The sequence below is a fragment of the Lampetra planeri genome, chromosome 2 (assembly GCF_965212315.1).
Source record: "Lampetra planeri chromosome 2, kcLamPlan1.2.h2, whole genome shotgun sequence".
Lineage (NCBI taxonomy): Eukaryota > Metazoa > Chordata > Hyperoartia > Petromyzontiformes > Petromyzontidae > Lampetra > Lampetra planeri.
The window spans coordinates 24,353,764-24,374,104 of NC_136108.1; the positions used below are offsets into that span (position 1 = coordinate 24,353,764).

Genomic DNA, 20,341 nt, shown 5'->3' on the forward strand with positions numbered 1-20,341 from the left:
CAATTGATTTATCTTCAAATAAGGCGGTGCTAAACTGCTGTTTACAGCTCTTGAGCCAATGGTGGAAACTCAACATTTCTATGGTAGGGGATAGTCTATCCATAGGACAGCCACTGTTGATTTCCCCATGAAATGGGTCTCATTATCGAACCCATAAGTATGATGGGCCGATAGCGGGGGTGATGTGGCACCAATAACAGGGATGATGTGGCACCGATATCAGGGACGACGCGGCACCGATAGTAGGGATGATATGGCGCCAATAGAGATGATGTGGCTCCGATAGCAGGGATGATGTGGCACTCATAGGTGGGACGATTTGACAATGATATCAGGGATGACGTGGCACTTATATCAGGGATGATATGGCACCGATAGCGGGGACAACATGGCACCGATAGCAGCGATGACGTGTGCACCGATATCAGGAATGAACTGTGAGACAGTGCGACGGGCACTGAGCACTGACCCGTTCCGCTCGCTGTGCCGCAGGATGGCCGTCCCTGAGCCGACGCGCCGTGCGCGCTTCATGAGCCTCGGCTCGCGCTTCCGCTACAGCGGCCGTACCCAGGCGCAGACCCGGCAGGCGAGCGCTCGCATCGGCCGCCCGGGGCCGCCGTTCGTCCGTGTGTCGAGCCGCCGGCAGCACACGGTGCGCAGCCTGGATGGAGGTGAGGGGCGGCGCTCGCTCGGCTCATCATGGTTTCCAGTTTGATTTTTTTACGAATAATAATCATGATAATTATAATTGACTTATGCATTGCGTTTTTTATGTCAAGATGTTGTCATCCGATTTATAATGAATGCGTGCCTGTGGGAGGAAACCAGAGAGCGCGGGGAAAAGGCAAGTACGTGAGGGGGCAAGGCTTTATCCCTGTACATACAGAAACAGATGGCGATGAGCCCGCTCGCCATACTGCCTTGTCCTGGCGACCCAGGGGATGGTTTAACTATAATTGAACAAGGCAGCATTGTGTATATATATGTACGGACATATATACAATTATGTACGTACATATATACAATTATAATTAAATAATTAGGCGGCGTTGTATGTGTAGTGAGCGACTTCCGAGATACGACTTGTTAGAGGGCTCCTTGTTTATTTCTCACACTTTACAGGCAGAGTCACTGAGCAACATACACACTGGGCTACGTGTAGCTGACCTGCTCATACAGCCACATCGCCGGCGTCTAACTATATAGTTGGCTGACTAATACAGCGATGATGACGATGGGGACCGTACAGCGGATCGGCCATACGGCCGGACGACGATGAAGAGATGACGGCGAAGACAGCGACGGCAGCCAGGACCCAAACTCTCACGACAGCCCCGAACCTCCGGTTACCTCCCCTTTATATATTCCTCAGCGTGGCCAAGCCCCGCCTCTGGCCACGGCCCCCTTCTAGAACTCTCGTTCAGGTTCCAGGAGCTTCCCGACTGATCCCCGCCTCTGACCTTTGGCCCAGTTACACCCCCCTTATGGTTGGTTGTTATATAGCGCACCCATACCCGTAGTTATCCCTCATGGTCAACAGATGGCACCCTGTCACTACATGTGTATGTATGTACGTACATACAAACAATTATAATTCAACAAGAAGTTCCAATTTTTCCCACAGTCTTGTCAACCTTGAGTGGAGGGGGTCCATGGGCGGACACCTTTATTCATTTACTTTCAGTAGTTTACAATGTAGATTAAAACTATATACATTGATGATATGCACCCGCGATTCCTAATATGAGGGACAAAGCGAACCCCTGCCCACCCCCACCTCCCCCCCCCCCCCAAGTCAAACTTTGCCTATGGTGGGGTCCCCCCTCAAAAAACAGAAACCGCCGCTCGGCCGCCCATGTTTAGTTTTATTGCGATTCCGCTGTGGCCCGGGGGTGGGGGCGGTCGCCGGTGCAGGCTGGAGGAAGGACGTCATCGTCCTCACAGAGGAGACGGCCGGATCCTCCACTGAGCAGAGGCCTGCCATGGGCTGGGTGGTGGACGAGGAGGAGCGCTTGGAGTGGCGGGGATGCGCCGTCGACGAGAGCGAGCAGCAGGGACTCCGGCTGAAGAGCACAAAGGAGCGGTTCCCAGGCTATGAGGACAAGCGTGCCGACGATCTGCGCAAGCCGAAGGTATTTGGGGGGTTTCTGTTTTCATCGGTCGCGCGTTGGCTGCGTTGAATAGCTAACAGTGTGAAAATAGATCCAGCGGTGCGTAAAGATAAGTCTACTAAAACTAAACTTTTGATTTGACCAGGTAAGGCCCACTGAGCTATATGGCTCTTTTTCAGCAACGACCTGGCCACAAATGATAGCTCAACAAAGTGGATTATCACGTGGAAATGTATAGTGGCCAAATACTCAAAACGCGTGATGTTAATTCTAAATGTGGAGGGGAAAAACCTGAGGACCCAGAGCAAAATCCACACGACCACGGGGAGAGAGAACATGCAAACTCTAAATATACAGCAGGCGTCCGGGTCGGGATCGAACCCACGCACCTCCTGCATATTAGGCGAGGGAAATAACATCTCGCCACCGCGAACACGTGCTCATGACGAGGCTCACAAACTACACATGCACACGTGTGGTAACATATAGCCTTAACATATGGCCTTAAAAGGAACGATAGGTAATAGGTGACGTTTCATTGCAGCATCACCCAAATAAATAGTTTAATTCAGAGTGACGCTTGTGAGGACAGGCACAGGGACGTCAAGGGTGGCGGTGAACCGACAGTTTAGTTTTAATCTTGATTTGAAGCTTTCGTGACTGCAGGAATCCATACTCTTTGGTTCTTTCGGAGGACGACCGCTTGTATTGCGATCGAAACGTCGTGATATATAATATTTTATTTTTCTACCTACGTGACTTTACCGAAAGAACCAAAGAGTTTAGTTTTGTTGTCCTTCCCCCGCACCTCCGATGAGCACGGTTGACTACGTACAGCACGAAAGAAGTTCAACATACATACGTACATACAGAGGGCGGAGCAGAGTCAGACGCCAGGACGCCATCGCCCGTTCTCTCGACCCCTTGGGCAGTTACACTCGGTAACTGCCCAAGGGGTGGTGGAGGAATCCGGGCGCTCGCGGTGTAGGAGGGAGCTGAGCCATTGGCTCCGAGAGCTGACTCAACGTCTTAGTTGTGGCCTCACCCGAGCTGACCTGTGCGATTTGAGGCGAGCCTTCCCGCTCCCCGTGAGCGGGCGGGGCGCGACGTCCACCCCCTCCACTCCACTCCTCCCTCCTCCTCTAAGGGCCGCCTCCCGCCGGGCCCCCCGCCGATCGCGTGACCGGCCCCCCGCGCCAGCGCCCTCTCTGAGGGATATATCTGAACGGCTGGCTCACCACCGCTCGGGGTTTTCTCGCACATGCCGAGCGCTAATCAACAGAAACGGCGGCGGTATGAATATGCCCCCCCCCCCGTGGCTAAGCCTTAATCCGCTGTGCAAACAGAGGCGAATGCTAGCGGAAAAGGAACGGCGGAGATGGGACTATGGTGCACGCCTCACCGTTAACGCTATTTCTACTGTGTAAAAGCGCTGTGTAAAGCACGCTGTGTAAACACGCACACGAGCGCAAGAACTCGCAAACGACGGCGGCCGTATGTGCTACAGTACACACGCCTCACGCGCCTCACCCTCAAATCACTCGCACCACCCCCACGCTGCAGCCCTGCGCTCGCGCTCACGCCGGGCACACCGTCTCCTCCACGCAGTCGCGCCACACACAGATCACAGATGCCGAGGTTCTGCCCACACACACAGAAATCACACCACACCGATATTCTGTACTAGAGTTTATTAATGGCGCCAATACGCATTACCCGGAGGAGGAATATTTCGCCTTGAGAGCCTAGCGTAACTCTGCCTATGAACCCAGCTACTCAAACGTCCTAACACGTACCTTGAAACTGGACTCGCGGCGTCCCAACGACGCTGAGAAGAGTCGGAGGGAGAAGGACGAGAGAAGACTTGCCCAATCACGTGCCTACCTTTCGATTTACAACTGATGCCCCGCCCTCACCTGGAGCGGCTGTCACGCCCCCACCCATTGTCCCTTGCTCAGGGCTCCTTGCTCAGGGTGCCTAATATTCCACCCTCCCCCCAATGTTGCGTGTAACTCATTGTGGTTGGCCCAGGGAAACTTTTCTTTTTGCGCCCATACAATTTTAAGCCAATTTAGGGGCACCGCAATGTAACCTGTCCTGTGGGGGTCGGCCAATCTCCTGGCACCGGGAAATCGTGGGACTCTCCCCCTAGGGGCCCTTCTGATTAAAACCCGATGTGCCAGGCAACCCCCCGCCAGAATGCTACGTGGGTGCGCTGCGTGCGGGTGTGTGTTTAGTGCGGGGGGGCGGGAGAGAGTCGCGGCGCTTGCGGAGTTTCTCCGCGGTCATGGCACCACGCTGGCAGTCACTTCGAGGGTGGCCATTGAGACGCATCACGCAGGCAGCGGGCCACTCTCGATCCACTGTGTCGGCCAGGTCCAGACGGTGCCCTCCTCTCTCCCGTCGGAACGCCACGCTGGCCTCGTCAAGATCCCACCATTCCGCCGATGCCTCGATCCCGTTAGCATCGTATCTATGACTCTCAGGGCCGAACCGCAATTCCGAGCTGCTAATCACGAGTGCCAGTAGCGCGAGCGCCCAGGGAAACTGAGGCATGTTTACGTAGTTCAGTGGAAACACCAACTCAACAAAGAGCTGAAAGTCGTCGCGACAAAGTATATTCGGGTTTCTTAGCATTCTGGGAAAACGCATAGACTCATTGAGAGTACGTAGTGTTGCTGGGACCAGCAGATACTAAAAACAGCAACTTTAACAAATGCTGAGAATGTGTTGGCTTCAGCAGATGCAGCCCAGACTCAAGGATCATTAGTTTCTACGTCGTCATGGATGATTCAATTAACCACAAACAATGTTACCTATCAAGAGCCACCCTTACAGGCTGGAGCATTTGCACTCTTTTGTGTTTGATCTTTATATTATTTGACATGACAGAGGGGTTTTTGTTCTACCTTATATCTTAGTCATTGTTGAACGACGTTTTTTTTTTACAATTGCTTTGCTGCTGCAGGGCCATTTTTTTTAAACAACAAACTTATGTTTGTCGACATATTTTGTGATAACAAATGTTACAAATCATTAAGATTCCTTTCCCTTTAACAAAGATGTGATGTGAGTAAACCACTACGTCGCGTCATGCAGCACACTCGTCCGCTGCGATTGGCCCTCATGCTAGGCCACGGTAACATTATCTTATCGGACTTTATATTTATATAGCGCCTTAAACAAGGCGCTTTGCAGAGAATTAACGATGGTGCAACAATGCGTGTGAATGTAACGGTGGAGATGAGGTTACTAAAATAGACGAGAGGAAGCAATGTGGGCGAATCTGTGATGCATGAATTGTGCGAAAGCAAAAATTTATGACAGTAAATGATGACGAATGGATTTAATGAATGGGAGAGTGAGTGATAGCCATGTAATGAGAACATGAAGATGGACCGGTAACGGTGGTGGTGGTGGTTATACGGGGAGATTAAGGGGGGTCGTGGGGTGAGCTCGGAAACAATAAGTGAGTTTTTAGTGAGGAATGGAAACTAGTGAGCGAAGGTGACTGATTCATGTGGAGGGGAAGTTTGTTCCAGTGAAAGGCGTGGGCGAGAAGAGAGAAAGTGTGGATTGAACGCAAGGAGGAGGAGAAACAGAGAGAGACTGCGGTTGTGATTACGTCCCTTGTCACTCCCTTCACTGCTGTCTTATCTGCAGATAGTTTCATAGTCAGCTGGCAGCAAAGCAATCGTGGATCAGCTGTTCTCACAGAAAATAAGATAATACGGCTTTGTATGTATGAGGAACTCTGCTGTGCTGATCTTTAAAAGCCTCCTGGGGAGTGTAAAATAACTGAGAGTTTTAATTTCCCAAAAAAAGACACGCACGAGTACGTTTTGTCTGCCCTGTGTTAGTGCCTTTGTTTCGTAAGTTCAAGTGCAGAGTTGCCGGTTTTCTCGCGTATTTTATGTCTTCATCACGGCACATGGTTGTTGCTTTCCGAAATAACTTCACGGTCAGTCGCCGGGAGGTGTTTTGGTTTTATTGCGATTAAATTAACCGTTCTTTTCTCCATGTCCTTCTCTTTGTCAACCTCGCCATCGCCACTCCTCGCTCTGCCGTCGTACTTTGATTTGCCTGGTTTTACCATTTACACCGAATGCAGACGCCCCCTGTCCCGTCACAGCCATCCCCATCTCATTCCCATTGCTCCCTGGCCAGCGTTGGGCACGAGGCTCAGTCCCCAGGGCCGGTGGCAGAGCCCCGTGGTGCGCGTGGCTCACTGCGTGGCTCACCGCGGGGCTCCCATCCAGGCAGCTTGCATGGCACAGACTCCGAGTCAGAATGCGACGAGCCCTTCGTGGCTCGATTCCCGTTCCTCGACTGTTTCCCGATATTTATGTTCCACTTCCCTAAGCTGCTGGATGAAGATGGCTACCTTGCCTTCCCCTCTCTCCCCGAGGAGTACGCGGGCTTCGTGCCGCTCAGCCTGCGCCAGTACATCCCAATCCGGTCGCCTTCCCTGCTGCCCTCCTTCATGCTCATCTTTGTGCTGCTCTTCTCTGCTTCTCATTCCGTCTCCTTCTCTCTTACCCTCTCCCTCCCCCTGGCCCTGTCCCTGTGCTACCTGGAGCCCAAGGCCGCGTTGTTGTTCAGTGGTCCTCAGGAGAGGGCGCGTAGTGTGAGAGCAGAGGACGAGGAGGTAAAGACCATTCTCTGTGCAGTCAACTCCGATGCCCGGTCAGCCGTGCATGCATTTGTCCTTGCACAGCTTCCTGTGCCAGTCTGCCTTTTTTTATAATCGTGAAAATTGCAATTCGTGCAACTAACATGTGAACGCTGCAGGTATAGGCCATATTTTGGTGTGCCATTCAACACACAAGAATGCCACTCACTGTGCAGTGCTGTGGTAGATTATTACCTAGTGAAGTACCAAAAAATAATCAGTGCCCCCCATGACAAGACAATAAAAAGTTGGTCTATCAGTAACATTTCCAGCTTTTCTACTCTCGACCAAACCCAGACATATGTCTCAGTCAGAACTACGTCTCTTATCAACACTGTGCAGCAGCACTACTGCAGTAAGGTGCAACACAGCAATACCGGTACCAGGTCTCAGTCTAAATCAATTCCTGCCACCCGGACACTATTGGCAAGTCCTGGAATGTTCAGGTCAAATTCGGATAGGTGACAACTCTTCCGAGCCTTATCAACAGAAACTAGCCTATGTAATGAATGCTACAGTGTTGTAAAGCTCAGTAAACTACGAATCATTTTTATTTTATTTTACCAGTGAAGGCCCAATGAGCTATTTCAGAAGCGACCTGGCCACAAATGATAGCTCAACGAAGTGGCTTATCAAGTACAAATGTATAGCAGCTAAATACTCTAAATGCATGATGTTGATTTTAAATGTGGAGGGGGGAAAAACCGGATGACACGGAGAACAATTGACGCGACCATGAGGAGAGACATGCAAACTCCAAATATACAGCAGGCGTCAGGGTTGAGAACCCATGATCTCCTATATACCAGGCGAGGTAGTTAACATCTCGCCTGATGTTGTACGCAAGCTCCTTTCACAAACACTGGGGCATGTTCAGCGCTGAGGCCGACACGTTACGTTCGCTTCACACTGCTGGGAAAACATCGGTCCGGAAAGTGTCCATAAACCATAACTCGTCTTAAGTTGGTTGCGCACGTGGACACAAATCACACGATCACTTCCAAGATTTATCAAGGAAGGTGCTGGTATCAAAATTATAGTATTTTTTTAGACTGGAGGAGGAATCCAATGAGCTATAAAGCTCTTTCTTCACATGTCCAGAAGGGACGAGTCAGCCAGTTACTACAACAAACGATACACAAAACATACGTTAAAATAAATAAAGTATGTAAGTACAAATTGCATAAGTGTATACATTCCTGCCGATTTGTCACATTAATTGGAAGCTTGTGCAAAGCAGAAAAACAACAACAGTAGTCCCAGACCACACCAAGACAACAACACAGTCCCTCAATAAAACGGCATATAAAATTTTTACTATCGATACACGGGTAAGGATCAAAGTTACAAATCACATTTGCAATTGTGGCTGTATCCAGCACCACGAATCTTCAGCTTCAGGAGATTTACGATGTTGAGCGAGGTAAAGAAGTCGTTCCACAAAACGTCGGTGCTGCAATGTAACAACGCGCGGACGCGATTACGCGTAGACGCTCGTCCGTGTCTTGTGAAACGAAAGGGCCCACTGTCTCTCTGTGCCCAGTCGGACAGCGAGCGCTCGGACAGCAGCAGCTCGAGCTCGGACTCGGTGGAGGACCAACTCGACACCGAGGTTTGTAGCGCGCACGGACAAACGTTTTAACAAATGGCAAGAGGTGCGTTGTTTAAGGTTCATTCATTACACTTGTAGTGGTGATACGCGCTGGGTGTATATGTCGTGTGCCAGCGCGTATGTACGGGTGTGTGTGTGGTGACGCGCGCTGACGGGGAGGAGCAGGCGTCAGTGCGCGGGTGGGGGTAGTGCTGCGGATTGGCTGTGTGCCGGTGACGCGCCCAGAGGGAGTGATCGGGTAGCAGCGCGGTGTGATTGGTCGGGGAGTGGAAACACGCGCTGAGCGGAACCGGATCGTAAGGATAGCGCGTGGGGATTGGGTAACTGAGGAGCGGTGCCGACGTTGAGGTCCGCATCCGCTCCGCCTCCCGGGAAGAAGGGGTATATAAGGTGATGCACAGAGGAGCAAGGGGCAGAAGTGGAACCATCTAAGAATGAAGAGGAAGGTGCAGAGATAGAGCCCGGAGAGGAGAGTAATGGAGAGTAGAAGCTGAGTGATGTATAGTGTGTAGCCAGCGAGATAGAACGGTCTACACGAGCTGAGTAATGTATAGTGTGTAGCCAGCGAGATAGAACGGTCTACACGAGCTGAGTAATGTATAGTGTGTAGCCAGCGAGATAGAACGGTCTACACGAGCTGAGTAATGTATAGTGTGTAGCCAGCGAGATAGAACGGTCTACACGAGCTGAGTAATGTATAGTGTGTAGCCAGCGAGAGAGAACGGTCTGCACGAGCCGAGTATGCATACGGTGTAGCCAGCGAGAGAGAACGGTCTGCACGAGCCGAGTATGCATACGGTGTAGCCAGCGAGAGAGAACGGTCTGCACGAGCCGAGTATGCATACGGTGTAGCCAGCGAGAGAGGAAGGTCTGCACGAGCCGAGTATGCATACGGTGTAGCCAGCGAGAGAGGTGCGAGGTCTACACGAGGCGAGTGGAGAGTGTAGCAGAGGCGCAGAGTCTACACGAGGCGAGAGAGGAGTGTAGCCGAGGCGCGGAGTCTACACGAGGCACAGAGAGCCGGCAGCACAGAATCCAGAGTCAAGAGAAGTGCAGTGTGAAGAAGAGAGGCCACGCGTTGTATTGTTACAAGTCAAGATTTAATAAAAGAAGTGTGTTCCCGTCAAGGAGTTTCCTGCCGTCATTTTCCAATACTTCATCTGGCGTCAGAAGTGAAACGGGCTTCCAAGTATGGAGACGAGGAAGACCCGTAGGACCCACGGGATTGACCGCGAGGAAGACCTGGACGACTCGGAGCCGCTGGTGGCGGGGGGTGAGGAAGAGGACTTGCCCACGCTGCAGGGTCCGTCGACGGCGCCGGCCGAGCGACCGGGGACAGACGCCGGGCTTCGTGAGGCGCACTCCCGACTGGCGGAGCTGCTGCTCGCCGCCGCGTCCATCTTGGCGGAGATCAGCTCGTCGGGAGGAGCGGGGACGGTGGGGGACATTTTACAAGGTCGCCCCGCAGATTCCCGCCAAAACGAATGGGGGATTCCCGCCATTGCGCCTGGGCCTACTTTTGGCGGGAACGGCGAGCGCCACGTGGTGGTGGGTTCCCAAGCGCGCGCATCGACTTCATCAGCGCGCGAGGGGGTCCGCCATCTTACGTCTGCTGCTGGAGCCGCCATCTTAGACACCGACGGACAGGCGGAGAGGAACCACGAGGCGGATGACTTCATTTTTCAGCAGCGCCTGCCCACGTTGTCAGCCTTCAAGGCGGAAGGCGGAGACTGGGGCCAATTTCAGCGAAGGTTTTTGGCGCATCAAGAGATGTCAGCGTGGTCCGATGCTACGGCGCTGCGGGCATTGCCCGCCATGCTGGACGACGATGCGCTCGCGGCCTTCAGGGCTGCACGGAAGTCGGACCGCTCCACGCTGAAGGATGCGCTGGGTTTGTTGGCCAGGGTCTACGGGCCTCCCTCTACATGCCGCCATCAGTTCTACGCAAGACGGAAAGCGGCCACGGAGACCGCGCTGGCCTATCGCACGGCGTTGCTGGCTCTTGCTGATGCTGCGTTCCCTCGGATGGACGAGGAGGGCCAAGACGCGATGGTTTTGGAGCAGCTGCTCAAGTTGGCGCAGGACCTGGGGGTCCCTATCAACACAGCTGACGACATTGATATTTCTTCTTTGAGAGTCGCCACGAGTATTCAAGCGCACGAGGCCCTACAACGGAAGCAAGGCGTTGGTTGCAACGCTGCTGTCGTCGCAGCCCCGGGGTTGGTGGTCGCCGAACCCCAAGTCGTCAGCCCACGAGAGGAGGCGTTCGCCACGGGACGACCAGGGGACTGGAGGCCGGGGGCCCGGTCGCCTCTGCGATCGGGCCGAAAGTCGGAGCAACCAAGATCTACTCCGACCCTCGTCACGTGCTATAACTGCGGCCTCCGGGGCCACGTGGCGTCCGGGTGCCGCGCTCCGTGGCAGCGCGCCATGGGAGCTCGGCTGGACGACGACCGAGAGCCCAAGTCATCTCTACAATCCCCGGCAAGTCGCGGCACCTCACACGCTCGGCCTGTTTATTCGGCACACATGGGACGCCGCGTTGCGGCGGAGGAGGGCCGGTTAAGGTTCGGGGATTCGGTTCGGCGAGGGGGGTTCGGCCGGGACCAGGGAGACATTGAATGGGCGGAATTGGGGCATAGAATTGTGGCTGCTTCGGCGGGTTCGTCCGTTGTTACGGGATCTATTGATGGGGTTGAGATTAGGGTGTTAGTGGACACGGGGGCATCGGCAACTATTATATCGGACCTCATTTATAATATTCTTCCAGTCCAATGTCGTCCGCTGCTTCCAGTGGATGTGCCATTTTACGCCGCTAATGGGGGATCGTTGGGCATTATCGGTCAGGTTAGGGCGTCCATTTGCATTGGAGATATCAAATTGTCGGGGCCCGTTTTCGTTTCGTCTTCTTTGGCAGTTCCGTGTCTTTTGGGCACTGACTTTTTGGCTAAAATGCCCATTAAAATTCTTATCGATCAACGATGCATTGAACTGCCATCGGGTCGCCGGATTTCATTTTTGACGGGCCCTACTGACATTCGGACGGCGTGCGCTACGATACAAGCGGTGGCGACGCAGACAGTGCAAGTGCCCCCGGGTTCACAGATGTTGATTCCCCTCCGGTTGCGGAAACCATGGGTGAGGGAGGCTTCGGGACAGAGTATGCTTTTGGGTCCTTCTAACAAGGCTGTCGGGGGTCTTGATTTATCGGTGGCTCACACTTTGGTGCGGGCTGACAGGGATCCGTTTGTGATGGTTTTGAACGCGGGGTCGCGACCAGCTGTCATCCCGCAGGGCACCGTGCTGGCTCACGCGGCGCAGGTCCCTGGGGATGATGGGTTGGTTGCGCAGGTGGGCTCGAGCCCCGCGCGGAACGTTGAGCCAAGGGAAGACCTTGAGTGGGTCCATTCGTTATGTGCCGCCTCGGACGATTTGTCGGCGGCGCAGTTGGGTGCGCTGCGCGAGTTGCTCATTGAATTCTCTGATGTATTCAGTAAACATAAGTATGACATTGGGTGCACGGATTTGTTGCACCATCACATTGAAACGGGCGATGCGGCGCCGGTCAGGCTAAATCCCTTCCGACTGAGTCCCGTGGAGAAGGAACATGTTCAGTCGGCTGTTAACGATATGCTAGAAGCCGATATTATTTCGCCCTCCTCTAGCCCGTGGGGAGCGCCTATTGTGCTGGTTAAGAAGCAGGACGGGTCCCTGCGATTCTGCGTTGATTTCCGTCGCCTGAATAAGATCTCTGTGGCTGACGCGTATCCGCTCCCCAGGATGGATGAGTCCCTCGATGCATTGTCTGGTGCGCGATATTTTTCGACTCTTGATTTGTTATCGGGGTTTTGGCAGTTGCCGCTCGACGAAGAGTCGAAACCTAAGACAGCATTTCGGACTCCAGGGGGGCTGTTCCAGTTTAACCGGTTACCCATGGGACTTCACTCCTCTCCAGCGACGTTTCAGCGACTTATGGAGCTGGTTTTGTCGGGCTTGCAGTGGGATACATGCTTGATTTATATGGACGATGTCATTGTCTTCAGTAAAACGTTTGAGGAACACCTCCGGCGATTGAGAGGGGTGTTCTTGCGAATGCGATCGGCTAAGTTGAAATTTAAACCGGCCAAATGTCACCTCCTTCGTAGGTCCGTTAGATACTTGGGTCACATTGTCGATTCTTCGGGGATCTCCACCGATCCCGCGAAGACGGATTGTGTCGGTTCGTGGCCGACACCTACGTCCGTTTCCGACGTGCGTAGTTTCATCGGGTTTGCTTCTTATTATCGGCGGTTCGTTGAGCACTTCGCCACTATTGCAAAACCCTTGCACGCTCTAACGGCGAAAGGAGTGAAGTTCAAATGGGGACCGGAGGAGGAGGCCGCGTTTCGCTCCCTCCGGGACGCCTTGGTGGGTGCCCCACCCTTGTGTTATCCCGATTTTGCCAGTCCCTTTTTGCTGGACACGGATGCTAGCAACACGGGCATTGGGGGGGTGCTATCCCAAGTCGTTGGAGGTGTCGAAAGAGTTGTCGCCTACGGTAGTAGGGTGTTGTCTCCGGCGGAGCAGCGCTACTGTGTCACCCGTCGCGAGCTGCTTGCCATTGTTTTTTTTGTGCAGCAGTTTAGGCCATATCTTTATGGTCGTCACTTTACAGTCCGAACGGACCACGCGGCGCTACAGTATTCATTGAGGGTCGCCCAGCCCTCGGGCCAGTTGTCGCGTTGGTTGGAAGTCCTCCAGGACTATCAGTTTACGACTACGTACCGTAAGGGGTTGCGACACACGAATGCCGATTGCTTGTCGCGGTTGTTGCCTTGTGATGAATGCGCGTGTTTGTCGGGATCGGCGCGCTGTAAACCGACGCTTGCGGGGGAGATGGGGGCACTGGCTGCGACAGCGGGCGCACCGATCGGGGATGATTCCACTGCCTCTCAGGGTCGGGACTCGCTGCTCTCGCTGTCGCTCAGCGAATGGGGCCGCCTCCAGATGGCGGACAGCTCGCTGCTAGCATTGCGCCGCAAGGTTGGGGGTCCCGAGGGGGACCAGGAGCGTACCGGCTCCTATGTACTTGAGCGGGGCGTGTTATTGAAATGGGACAGTTTGTCCCGGCGGAACGCACTCGTGGTGCCTTCCGCTGTGAGGGGGAGGGTTGTCTTGGCGGCACACGAACGCCTCTTGCACTTGGGAGTTAACAAGACGCTTGCCCTGCTTCAGCGTGACTATTACTGGCCGGGAATGGGAAGTGATGTGGTGCATATTCTGAAGGGGTGCGTTGAGTGCGCCAGGCGTAAACCACCGGCCGTGGCAGCTAATCCACCGCTGCAATCTATTCAGGTCTCGCGTACCAACGAGCTCGTTGCACTCGATATTTTGGGGCCCTTCCCAGTCACGCCGAGAGGGAATAAATATTTGTTAGTGGGGGTCGAATACTTTACCCGATGGCCTATGGCGTGGCCTCTCGCTAACCAGTCGGCAGCGGCTGTGACGGATGCCTTCGTCCAGGGCTATGTCCTGGACAAGGGGGCTCCCGAACGCCTGCTGACCGACCAAGGTAAAAATTTTTCGAGTAAATTGTTGCAAGAGGTGTGCGATCTGTTGGGTACCAAGAAGGTGCGTACCTCCCCGTACCACCCGCAGACTGACGGGATGGTGGAGAGACTCCACAAAACCTTGACTTCCATGCTGTGCCAGCAGGTGTGCGAGGCACATGTAGATTGGGACCTGCAGGTCCCGGGAGTCCTTGCTGCGTATAGAATGGCCCCCCATGCAGCTACGGGGTTTTCCCCATTCTATTTGATGTACGGTCGGGAAGCTGACCCGCCAATAGAAACGCAACTTGGCCTGTCCGCTCCACGAACTAATTCTAATTTGGCAGAACATATTAAGTTTAATATTCACAAGCTGACAGAGGCGAGGGAGGCCGCGCGGCTTAATTCGCGGGCTCGCCAAATTGCTAATGAACGGTTGCGGGCACGGAAGGTGTCCATGCACGAATGGAAACCAGGTGACAGGGCCTGGCTGCATTGCCCTCAGGCACCCTTGGCTACGTCGCCTAAATTGTTGAGACCGTGGAGGGGACCCGTGGAGGTCGTGCGCGTTGCACGGCCCCAGTGCGTTCAGATAAAGTGGGGAAAGCGCCGGTGGTACGTTCACCCCTCCCGACTGAAACCGTTCTCGCCTCCATATGGCCTCCCCTTGTGTCGTGATGGCCGGGCGTGTGACGTGACCGGCGACCCAGAGGGGGAAATGTCTCTGCCTGATCCACACGTATTTTCGCCTGATCTGCTCCCAGGTGTCTCGGAACTGACAGCTGCCGATCACCGGCGGCCGGATCTCCGCGGCGGGGCCGGCCCTTTCAGGCCCGTTCCGCGCTGTCTGGAGCGGCCGGAACCGCCGGACGGTCGTCAGTGTCCCGCCCCATACGATGGACCAGCCAGACGGACTCGCGCCAGGTCGTGCTACTTTGCATGACCTGCCTCGTGAGGAGTCGGGGCAGTTGGAGCGCCTCGTCACTGCGTGTAGTCGCAGGGACGTGGGGCGCGTTCGTTCGAATTTGCTCGTATCGTGTTATTGTTGACTTTTCGGGTTCATTGTCAATCTGTACATAGTTATTCTTGTTGTTGTTGTTGTTGTTGTGTTATGTTACGGGGCACACTCGGGGGGGTTATGGGGTTTTTTTTGTTGGTTGTCGTTTTATCGTCGCGGTTGGTTGTTGTTAGCAGCCGGGCCGGCTGCGAGCTATGTGGGAGGGGGTGATGTAGTGGTGATACGCGCTGGGTGTATATGTCGTGTGCCAGCGCGTATGTACGGGTGTGTGTGTGGTGACGCGCGCTGACGGGGAGGAGCAGGCGTCAGTGCGCGGGTGGGGGTAGTGCTGCGGATTGGCTGTGTGCCGGTGACGCGCCCAGAGGGAGTGATCGGGTAGCAGCGCGGTGTGATTGGTCGGGGAGTGGAAACACGCGCTGAGCGGAACCGGATCGTAAGGATAGCGCGTGGGGATTGGGTAACTGAGGAGCGGTGCCGACGTTGAGGTCCGCATCCGCTCCGCCTCCCGGGAAGAAGGGGTATATAAGGTGATGCACAGAGGAGCAAGGGGCAGAAGTGGAACCATCTAAGAATGAAGAGGAAGGTGCAGAGATAGAGCCCGGAGAGGAGAGTAATGGAGAGTAGAAGCTGAGTGATGTATAGTGTGTAGCCAGCGAGATAGAACGGTCTACACGAGCTGAGTAATGTATAGTGTGTAGCCAGCGAGATAGAACGGTCTACACGAGCTGAGTAATGTATAGTGTGTAGCCAGCGAGATAGAACGGTCTACACGAGCTGAGTAATGTATAGTGTGTAGCCAGCGAGATAGAACGGTCTACACGAGCTGAGTAATGTATAGTGTGTAGCCAGCGAGAGAGAACGGTCTGCACGAGCCGAGTATGCATACGGTGTAGCCAGCGAGAGAGAACGGTCTGCACGAGCCGAGTATGCATACGGTGTAGCCAGCGAGAGAGAACGGTCTGCACGAGCCGAGTATGCATACGGTGTAGCCAGCGAGAGAGGAAGGTCTGCACGAGCCGAGTATGCATACGGTGTAGCCAGCGAGAGAGGTGCGAGGTCTACACGAGGCGAGTGGAGAGTGTAGCAGAGGCGCAGAGTCTACACGAGGCGAGAGAGGAGTGTAGCCGAGGCGCGGAGTCTACACGAGGCACAGAGAGCCGGCAGCACAGAATCCAGAGTCAAGAGAAGTGCAGTGTGAAGAAGAGAGGCCACGCGTTGTATTGTTACAAGTCAAGATTTAATAAAAGAAGTGTGTTCCCGTCAAGGAGTTTCCTGCCGTCATTTTCCAATACTTCACACTCAACTGTGTGTTGAGTTTACTTTAGATTACACACCGGGGTGCGTTACATCGCGGATAACTGACAACACGATACACCGTTTGGATTAAAATAGCATCTGCATATAGCTGCATCTTAAGATGCTGAACAAAAAATAGAATACTGTATAGTCTTCACGGGGAACCACCAGAAATTGAGAGACAATGTTATCTACACATCTACACTTGTATTGGAGAGGTCAGTCTTAGGTAGAAGCATGTTATTTTGAATGTACATATGATAAAAGCTTTGGAGGTTTTCGTCCTTATAATAGATATGATCTTGTTGTATGAACAAATCATCGCTGCAATGTCTGTGAATTGACCAAAGGCATAGACTCAATGAGCAAAATATCATTATTTGCAAATTACTTTAAATTAGAACTGTGGTGTTGAATGAATGCACTGTCATGTAATTCGATTCTAATTTTGCGTATGATGGCAGCAGCAACATGTTCAGGAGCTAAATGCCAATGCCGAGGTCTGCTTGCCACGACGAGAGGGCTTCAGGAGAGAGAGTTGGTGTCGTTTTGGTGTTCCTCTGTTTGAAAGCCCCGGTGGATTACTATATGGTCCGTCGATGACATTGGGTGCAGTTAAAGACTGCCTGTTTCTAACCAGAGCTGCAATGTTCAATGTTGTTCGTGTGTCAGTCTGAGAATGAGGAGGTGGAGGTGGAGGAGGATGATCGCGAGCGCAAGGTGCGTGGCAACTGTCAATGTTTGTCACTTCTCTGTCACTGGTACAATAAGTAGAACTATAAACAGGATTTTTGTTGCCACTAAAAGGAAAATAAGATATATATATTTTGGCTGACGGGCCAATAGAAAATATGATAAGATAAAGAGTCAGGTAATATACATTGCAAAGAGTGTGTGGGCTTGCTCAAATAAAAGGGTTGTTAAAATATGTTTTTTGTATAACTGGATTATATTTGCTTTTGGGTGACAGGGTGGCTCAGTGACAGCTCCGCCTCACAGCAAGGGCCTGAGTTTGATTCCCAACTTGGGCACCTTTCTGTGTGGAGTCTGTTAAAAAATAAATTATTTTACTTTTGTATAAAATTGTAAAATATCGTCCATAATAGAGGTTTGTTTTTGGGTGAGATCGCATAAATACAAATGTGTCGTTAAACCCGCCACCACCCGACACAGTCAATTAGTAAGGTTTGTCACGTAAACAAAACCCCTCTATTATGGATAAAATTGGTCACGAAATCCTACGTAGTAAATTGTAAAACCATTGCCTGCCTTTCCACATTTGCTGGGAAACCAAATCAATTGGCACATTAGCCACGTGACAACTCGTTTTATAATTGGCTCTGTTGGATGGATGAGGGTCGCAGTAAACTGGACGTTATACCTACACAACGATCAAAAGAAAAATAATTATGAATCAGATATCACTGGAAACGATTCACTGATTCCTCACATTCAGAGTAGGTAGTTTATTCTGAAAATGATACTGGTTTACTGATTATCGTTTAACAACCCTCGTTATTACTCTGGCCATAGAGCTGCAACGATCTAGTTGATTTAGTTGATCAATCCACTATGATTTATAATTCATCACTCGTTTGTGGTCATTAACTCGGGTCCCTTCGCACACGCGGCCACTCCCACGTCCGGCCTCCCGAAGGCAGGACATCCCCGACACACCGATGATTCCGACTGTCAGAATCAGACTCGAAAATTATGCTGGAGGAGGAATCTGATGAGCTATAAAGCTCTTTTTCACAGATGTTCAGTAGGGGCGGGTCAGAACATTACAACAACAAACAGTACAAAAACACGATAGGAGTTCAAAGTATAGGAAAGGTAAGCAAATCACAAACAAACTTTTTTTCTTACCAGGTAAAGCCCACTTAGCTGTCAGCTTTTCTTTCAGCAGCGACCTGGCCACAAATTATAGCTCAACGACTTGGCTTATCACATGGAAACGTATAGCAGCGAAATAATCAAAATAGTCTAAACGCATGTTTCTAAATGCATTTGGCAATGAAAATATTTTGTTCTGAGACTTGTTGTAATGTTTCCCTCCATTTTTGTCTTTTACAGAAATATCAAATCATGAGAATAGATGGTGACAACATATACGTGAGACATAGCAAACTAATGCTGGAGGTAAGTCAAGTTAAATACAACTTGCAAAGACAGATTTATCATAGAGATATGCTGCAAAGCTTTCCCATTTGTATTTAAAATCAGCTGAATATCAGCATCTGTATTTAGACTGGAGGAATACGATGAGCTCTAAAGCTCTAAATCACAGATGTCCAGTGGGGAAGGCCAGCAACAAACAGCGTCATCAGAGTTGTACAGGCGTCCCTCGTGCAACACGCCCAACTCCCATAGCGCACGTTTCCAGTTACGTGATTAATATTTTATAGACATACTTTTCGCACCTCAAATGAGCATGGTTGGCTACGTATGGTGCGAAAAAAGTTAAACGTACCATACAAACTTCACACTTGCGCTGTGCGTTCCACAGTTATGTGCTCAAGAAAAAACTAGAAAGTTGTAAAACGAACATTTTTTAAGCAAAAAAAAGATTTTCTATGATAAAAATTAAATGTATTTTTTTTTATTCCTGATGGCGTCACCGCGTCAAGGCAGCGCCCAGAGTCACTGGCTGGGTGTAACCATCGTAGATCTTTCGCTTTGTTTGCATCATGCGTGCTGCATGTTTTGCATTGAACTCTATCAGGTGAAGTGAGGCAGGAACTGGGAGCTCCGATGCAGACCAAGTCAATGCATGGGAATGTGGCCCCTGTGCCACATTAGAGCAGGGGAGCGATGCTCATAACAACGAGCGGAGCGCCAGGCAGCTAAAACGCAGCAAGTTGGCACAGTAGGGGTCAAAGGTGGTGCATCTGCCAGTCATCTCAGTCAGTCAACCCATGGCACCTGGGTCTGTCCCGCCCCCTCCTGCCAGTGGGCGTTTGACACTTAACATGCCCTCAACGTGCAGCTGGCCTGGCACGAACACCGTGGTGATGTCACCACCACTTAGTGACGCGGTTATGTGGCTTGAACATCTGAATGTGGCATTGTAGTTGTTGCTCTACATCTACTTCAGACATATGAAAGAAGAAGAAGAAGTGGCAATCGGCGGTTGTTGTGATTGTTGTGCTGCATTAACGTGGAGACTCTGCTGCAGGGGACCGGTCGAACCAAGGAGGAGCTGACTCGGCACAAGATGAGCATCAGCGAGCTCAAGCGACACTTCATGGAGTCGGTGCCGCCACCGCAGATGCCCAGCGAGTGGGACAAGCGGCTGTCTTCGGGCTCTCCGGGAAGGGTTGTGTTCCACAATGGACAGAGCCCGACTGTAAAGACTGCACAGGTACAGAACACGTGCAGGCGTAGAGCAAATCAAAAGTGTCCATGTGCGTGTTACACACATGCTGCTCATTAGGTGCTATGTATTACATAGTTTTGCATTGAACTAGGACCCATATCCAACAGAGAGGGCCTTTGCCTGTAAACACTGGCATTGTTCAAACCAGCCTCTCTGTGCCGATTAGACTGAATGTTGAAAGCAGTCCAGAGCTTGCTTGTGTTTAACCACTGTTGCGGAAGTGATGCACTCGCAGAAGGCCATGTGGCTGATGGGATTTGTAACAAACACTGTTGTGTTTTATGTGGAGAGACAGCTACGTGACGGAGGCGAATTGTCCGCTTAGTTATTTGAATGTTATTGTTAGCTCCATCCACATGAGCAGGGTAGCAGAATACCCTGAGTGGGCACGTCTTGTTTGTACAAGGCTATTGCTGTGATTACACTAAGCAGTCAGTCACATTTGGCCACGCTCATCGACCCCTGGTTGGCTGTTCACGTCCTGGCCAGGTTCATTGAACTTTGTAGAAGAGGTCATTTCCCGTCATGGGGCTGCAGACAATTCTCTACGGAGATCTCTGCATGAAAATCAGACTGAACAGAACGGTGGTGTTGGCGATTAAGCAGCTGTCTTCACTCACTGGTTTCCGCTCCTCTCTCAAAACTCACTTTTTTTTCCCAGCTCATCCCACGGATCTCCTTAATCTTCCCCTCATAACCACCACCACCACCACCGTTCCTGGTTC

The 20,341-nt window shown here is 52.0% G+C and overlaps 1 protein-coding gene across 7 annotated transcripts in view; it reads left to right on the forward strand.

Annotated features, from left to right (window-relative positions):
* Positions 1-20,341, forward strand: part of LOC144730536 (protein 4.1-like) — a 70,146-nt gene that overhangs the window by 42,205 nt on the left and 7,600 nt on the right. For 2 of the 7 annotated variants that reach the window (XM_078611253.1, XM_078611256.1), the window contains exons 10-16: positions 493-671; positions 1,915-2,132; positions 6,691-6,759; positions 8,327-8,395; positions 16,910-16,957; positions 18,314-18,379; positions 19,416-19,601. In XM_078611253.1, coding sequence (XP_078467379.1) covers positions 493-671; positions 1,915-2,132; positions 6,691-6,759; positions 8,327-8,395; positions 16,910-16,957; positions 18,314-18,379; positions 19,416-19,601 — 835 coding nt within the window. The remainder of the gene's footprint in view (positions 1-492; positions 672-1,914; positions 2,133-6,690; positions 6,760-8,326; positions 8,396-16,909; positions 16,958-18,313; positions 18,380-19,415; positions 19,602-20,341) is intronic. The other 5 variants (XM_078611255.1, XM_078611260.1, XM_078611254.1 and 2 more) reach the window with 4 other exon arrangements.